This window comes from Populus nigra, chromosome 11, assembly GCF_951802175.1.
Source record: "Populus nigra chromosome 11, ddPopNigr1.1, whole genome shotgun sequence".
In the NCBI taxonomy this organism is placed as follows: Eukaryota; Viridiplantae; Streptophyta; class Magnoliopsida; order Malpighiales; family Salicaceae; genus Populus; species Populus nigra.
In genome coordinates, this window is record NC_084862.1 from 5510358 (window position 1) to 5517704 (window position 7347).

General features: G+C 31.9%; 1 protein-coding gene across 1 annotated transcript; it reads right to left on the reverse strand.

The window, feature by feature from the left end:
* Window positions 1-3194: 3194 nt before the first annotated feature.
* On the reverse strand, window positions 3195-4640 carry LOC133668683 (probable aspartic proteinase GIP1; the record flags this gene model as incomplete). The annotated part of the gene is made up of 1 exon (XM_062088635.1): window positions 3195-4640. A coding segment is annotated over one exon (1332 nt), but the record flags the coding sequence as incomplete, so codon positions are not given.
* Window positions 4641-7347: the final 2707 nt, after the last annotated feature.

Genomic DNA, 7347 nt, shown 5'->3' on the forward strand with positions numbered 1-7347 from the left:
ATGAGTAAGGTGAGCCAATAAACCAAACAATGAGACCCTATGTTTTTAAATTTGAAGATACTAGTGGGTTTGCTCATATGATGAGATTTGATTGAGCTTTGAGTCATAGGAATTTAGACTTGCATATTGAGTTGGAGGTTGGACAAATGTTTTAAACTAAGATTGATTTAATCAATACAATTAAGTGGTGACATGTAAAAAATTCACTTCAATACAAAGTGTAACGATCAATCACAACTTATGTGCATTTATAGTGTAAGTATAAATCATCATGTCAATGGTATTTACATGGGGATATCACAAGAATTCTTATTCATTTGAAATTTCAAAATTGAAAGAGCCCTACACATATCACAATCTAATAGTTATGCAAGCTCACCGTCAAATTGACTCGGATTTTGTCTCTAATATGATGTTGATCATTGTCAAAGCTGAAATAAGTATTAAAATTGCAACCATTAAAACAACTATCCATAAAGTTATTTTTGTATGATATATTGTATAAAAAAGCTTGGTTAGCTATAAAAAAAAAATTATTAGAGAGGTTGTTTGAATCACATGCAGAGTCTGTTCAAATGTTGTCTAGGATATTATTGGCTCTGGAAAAATTAAATCCTAGTATAGTTATTGAGTGGGATCATAAGATGGTTGATGGTGATCCAACAATATTTTGAATAGGATTTTGAGCATTCGTACTTTAATTTAGGGGTTTCAATATTGTCATCCATTGATAAGTATTGCCACCACTCACTTATAGATATGGAAAGTACAAGGCGATAATGTTGATTGGAGTTGTTTATAATGTAAATAATAGGGGTTTTGTTTTTTTAGTGTTATGCTTTGGTTGAAAAGGAAACAAACAATAACTAGACATGATTTTTAGATTTGATTCACTGACATGTCACAAGTAGATGTATTTGATTTTGTATAATTCACTAACAATTAAGAATGCTATGTCACAGATATGGGCCAAGCCAGATGGGTATTATAGTTATTATTCTTGTCACTTTGTGAGTAACTTCAATAAAAAATTCAAAGATGTGCCATTAAAAAAACTATTAGATAAGATGTGTCAACAACACTCAAGATATAAATTTAATACTATGTATGATGATATAGTAAATTGGAATGATCAAATCAAATAATGACTTGTGATTGAACCGAAAAAAAGATGAACACTCTCGTATGATGGTGGTTATTGTTATGGAAATATGACCACTAATGTGCAAATTAACTTTTTTTTAAGACTATTAAATATTTTTGTATTGAAGAGCTGAACTTGATGATTGCACGAGTCATGGTGTATTATGGCCTTCACAAGTGCTTGTTAAACTTATTGTTGATGCATCAAAATCAAGATCACATATATCGAGTGTATTTAATATCCCAAATGATATTTTTCAAGTTGAGACCCCGTAATAACTAGTAGTCAAAGGGAGGTTCGACAAATGGTTTGATTTAATAAATGAATGTGTACGTGTGGTAAATAGAAGTTGTATCACACGTAATTGCATGTTGTACATTGTGATATGTTGACTTTGAGCAATTTATTGACACTTTATTTTCTAACAGTTGTTACAAAAATTCATATGGTTTTATTCCAACTAGATATAGAGAAATTAGATATAGAGAAGATGTATCAATAGTTATTATTACATAAAGGAAATGAATGTGGTAATATATGTCTTGAATAGTAAGATAAATATTATAAACATATCATTATAAATGTACACTAAAGGAGTTATTATTGATACAGGTAACCAATAAGACCTATGCGATGGGATAAGATTTTGAAGGCTCTATTGAGGGATACCGTGGTGGAAAAGATAAAGTTTTTAAGGGTGTATAATATATGTAGAAAGGAAGGAGTAACTATGGAATAAGAGACATAAAATCATTCTAAACATCATATAACAAAAATATCCTAAAAACAAATCATTAGTATGGGTGTTTTCCATTTGGTTTGTTATAAATAATATGGTAACGAATATATATATATATATATATATATATATATATATATATATATATGCAAAGATTTATATTCAATTGGAAAGCAAAAGAAATAGAAATCTTTTATAAGATGAATATTTATGCAAAGAAAATATATAGGAAGTGGCATCATAAATGAATTTGGAAGTGATTTTGAATAAAAATGGTTACTAATGAATTTTGTTTCCTGTTTACACGATGTTATTACCAAATGATTAAAGATACAATTAGATTTTCACCTCGTTACATTTATACTATATGGTTATTAGGTATATTATGATTTTTTTAACTCTATTTAAATATAAGTATTTTACTTTGATTTATAATTTTGCATGCAATTTAAACTAAACAATTTCACTCTCTAAAATATCCTACAATGACTAAATGAGTTTGCATGGATTCATTTTATGCTTGTTAGCCAAATCTAATTATATCATCTAATTATTTAATTTATTTAAATTTGTGATAATGTTGTTTATAAAAACTAAATTATAAACTGGATACTTGTTATATTTTTTATGCTAAATTATTACAATATTGTTTAGTTAATTCGTATGTTGAAATTTTAATTTGTCTACTATATTTTATTTTATTTTGTTTTTGAAAGTTTATAGCCACATTTTAATTATAGATATTTAAATGTTATCTTAGAAGATTATCATGACATCAATACAAGAGAAGAAGGTTAATGCGACTAATTTTGCTTCGATAAATACTATTTTAAAAGGATTTCATCATGATTTTTTGTTGTGTATGGTGAGAAACTTAAAAATTTTAATGAATTAAAATTTATGAGGTGGAAAAAGAAAATGTAGTTTTATATAACCATCTTGAATTTAACAAAATTTTTGTCTAAAGAAACGTCAAAGTATTTGAATCTCTAGTCTCATCAATATGGTAGCTCGGACGCATGAAATCTTAGAGATTTCATGTTCAAGAGCTATATCTTTGAATAGATTGGATAACATTCTATATGATAAATATAGTTCAATTAAAAGTATAAAAATGCTATGAAAAGTTATGGAATGAACGTACAAAGTTAAAGAGATTGGTACAGAAGAATTCATAGTTGACAAATTTTCGGTTAAATAATTTTCATTCAAAGATTGTTAGGAATTTGTAGCTATATACCAACTCTCTTTTTTTTTTTCTAATTTCTTTTAATATATGCATCCTTTTATTCATTTATTTGACAGCACGAACTCTTATTACAAAGCTAGATTGGCCTGTCTTTGCCCCTTAGCTTAACGAAGCTAGAAAAACTAAACGAAAGCATGCATAGAGTACATGATGGATGGTATAAATACATCATCTTTTTAGACTTTTCTGGTAGGAAATTTGTAGTCGGCGCAATTGGTCCCCTTGGACAAAATTGATGAACTGAAACCCAGTTTCTTTGACTGTAGATCGAATTGTAGCAAATTGTCCTCCAACTGAAGACCACCAATCATAATCGATGGGCCATCAATGGTCCCACCATCCACAACACCCAAGCACCAAAGATCAACACTCTTCTTTGTAACCCTCACCATAGAGTTCGATCCAAACATCTTCCAAACCACATCTTGTCTATCCAACACAAGTTCGATTATTGGTACAGCCGGTCCCATTTGTGTAGTCTTCACAGCACCCGCAGGGTAGCAGAAACTGAATGGCTTAACAGGCTTTGTTGTAGTAAGATTGAAAGCAGAGGAAGCTGCTTCCTTCAAGAAAGCCAGAGTAAAAGCCTTGTAAATAGAACTCTCTAACTTTGTGTATGGCACAACAGTGCTGATCCTGGTCCCCCCAGAACCAGACTGACCATCAATGGCCAACAGCGCTTTGTTAAAAGCCACCATCTTTCCGTTCACTTTTATGGCAGTCAGCCCCACATAATACTCAGGAGAGAGTCTGTGGGTATTTGGATCAGAATCTCTTCCAAACGGGTTAAAAATAAGAGGAGTGTAAAGAAGTGATTTTGAGAGGTCAATTCCATGCAAGAAATTATAAGGCCCTTTACTACCGAAGAGAGCCACACCAGGTTGAGAGATGGATCCTGACAAGCACATAGCAAAACAATTTGGAGAGGAAGAGAAGGCTTTATTGATCTGTACTGGGATTGAGAGGTTTGAGTTGCCCAGGGAGGCTAAGCCAGTTACACCCTTGGCTAGGCCTTTCAGAAAACCAGTTCGAGCACAGGAAAAGATGAAATTATTGATCGAGGTAAGAGAGCCTTGGGTATTGGGCAAGGCGAGATAGTCAACAAGGGCAGCGTTGAGGCCATTAACTTTTTTGTAGTCAACAGGTTTGATGGGGTTCTCAGGGAAGAAGAGGAAAGTGTAGTTTCGACAATTTGGACCCGGTGGACCGTCGCAAATGCCGTCGCAACCATAAGTACTAAGAGAATTAGCGATGGAACTGTTACAGGGGACATGTTGGTAAGTGGAGGAAATGTAGTCGTCGCAATTTACCCAGCTGTATGTAGCACCAAGATCCAAGACCAATTTGGTGAGCTTGAGAGGGGTTTTTAGGTATGCAGTGATGATATATTGGCTGGTTGAATGGTCCTTCTGGATTGGCGTTTGGAGGGGAAGAGCTGCTTGAGAAGGGATACACGATAAGAGGAAGAAAAAAATCAGAAGAGGGACTGCTAGCTTTGCCATTGATAATTGTTTCGTGTGTGAGAGCAGGATTAATTATGAGTCATTTATAGAGTCCTGTGTTACATGGGAAGTACGTGCATGTTCAGTTCTGCCGGCGATGAATCTCAAGATCTCTCTGTGTGCTGCACATGACGGCATAACGCTTAGGAATTTTACCGACTGTAATCGACTTGACTCGGAATAAGAAGCAACTTGTAGCATTCTGTGAGTGTGTGTCTTGATGGATAACACAACACAGTTTCCTAAGAGTTGATTGATATAAATGATTCGTTAAAAAAATATATACTGGAGAAACGTCTTTTGACTTTTGGTCAACGCAGATATATTCCTTAATTTTGTAAAATTCTAATTTTTTTTTTTTTGTAATTTATATATTCTTGAATTAAAACTAGGTTTGCATAAAAAATTAACTGTTCATGCCATGGTGGTATATTTATTAGTTTAACCTACTAATCTACCTTTGCGAAGGCAACACCAAAATCATTAAGATTTAGTTATTGTTTAGTATTTGTTAAAGAAAAAATTTACTGTTTAAAATTAAGTTTTTAGTATTATTAAATTATTTGTATGTACTGATATTAAAAATAAAATTTAAAAAATAATAATAAAATATTATTTTGATATATTTTTTAATAAAAAATATTTTCAAAAATAATCAACTATCAGACTAACAAATACTTCAAAATTTAAGTTATGGTTTGGAGATTACTTCAAGTTTTGCTTTTAATTATCCTCATCTTTTTTAAAACAAAGGTCATATCAATATAAAAACCAACATTTTATATGCAAAGCTAACGAAATATATATAGATTACTATCATTGTGCGCGTATAGGTAAGCTTCTCTTGAACTTCAGAAAACAATTAAATATGCAACTAATTATATTGGGCTTTCCTTTTTTTAACATGTTTTTTTAACAATTAAATATGCACTGTTTTTATTTATTTAGTTTTGGTCTTGATGGTTTGACATATTTTTTAAATAGAGGCATTATGATATTCTTTTGATTTTTTTTTTATTTTAGTAGTTATATCTTAAAATTTGATCAAATATATATATATATATATATATATTTGCAAATTGAAAATATATTAATAATGCCTACCTATTTTTTTATGTTTAAAAATATTTAATAGTAGAGTGTCACAAAATAATAAACTATACTATGCATCTAATCATTGAAAATAATAGTATTGAAATATATAATTAATAATGCCAACCATTTTCACGTAAAAACTTTGACTACATCCAATTCTATATGAATTACAACCAATGTTTCTATATGACATTAATTACATTTCATGACTTTACGTAAAACTTCTGTAAAATTGCAAGTCACATAAAATCACATCAATAATCATTTCTTCATAATGACTTTAGCCAAAGCTTTCATCATATGATAAAACACCGTAAATCCACAGACCAACTGAGGGACTGAAATATATATATATATATATATATATATATATCAACACTCTAATCATGCTCCCACTGACTTCGATCCCATCACAAGACCAGCGGGAGAAATGGTCGGATTTGGCATACTGTGTGTAACTGTTGTTGGCTTGCATGTGGTGGAGGGATTTGTTTTTTTATCGATGGGAACGTGATTTTGGATGGGCCAGAATTTGCCATTGTTGAGAATCTATAATACTTTTTACCATTGTTAACCCAAAAGGTGCCAAGAGCAGAAACCGAACCTTGAATATCCACCTTCATTTCTCATGGCAAGGTCCGCATTAAACATAAAAATATTAATAAATGCTTAGAATTGTGCATCGAAATATAAAACGAAGAAGTGGAATATTCGCTAAAAAGAAAGAATAATATTTTTATATCCAATTTTTTTATTAATTACATTAAAAAAATTAATGTGCCAATTAATTCATTAGAATAGGGCTTCCGGATTAGATAATTACTTAATCAATTGTTTTGAATGTCTCATTGTGTATTTATACCCTATGAGTCTTGCCTTTTTTTGTAGAGGATTGTCTGTAGCGTAATTTTACTCTTGTGATATTTTAAATTGTATTCTACTTAAAATAATACATATTAGATCAATATAAAATATTGAGGGATTCATATGGGTCGTGGAAAAATTCTTTGATGAGTGTTGGGCTCAGGTAAGGTGTCTAGACCCATAAGAGGTGAAATGGGTCTGGGTGCACTACCTAAACCTAAACATGCTAGGCTTGGGCGTGACAACTCAAGCCCACAAAAGGTGAAAGTGGATCCAGGCATACTGCTTGAACCCAAACACGCTGGGCTCAGGTGTGACATCTTGATCCCACCAGAGGTGAAAGTGGGTTTAGGCACGTTATTTGAACCAAAGCATGTTAGGCTTAAGGCATGTGGATTCCCGAGCTCACAGTAGTACTGAGGTGGATGCCCAGCACTAAAAGTGCAGAGCACATGGCTTGAGCAGTAGCCTAAGCCCAAGCTCCTTAGGTGTTAGGCTCGGGCTACCATGCCCAAGCTCATTCTTCTTGGACCCCCTATTGTATTTTGGGCTTAGAAATCAACTTAGGGATTCTTTTTAATTGAAAAGATGAAGATCAACTTAAAGATCCTTATATCTTGAAATAAGATAAGATTATCTTAAGGATTCAACTCAGCTAGAAAAGTAGTGGGATCATTTGAGGGATTTATACAACTAGGTATGAGAAAAAAAATAACTCAGGGATTCTTATTAATTTAAAAGACGAGGATCAACT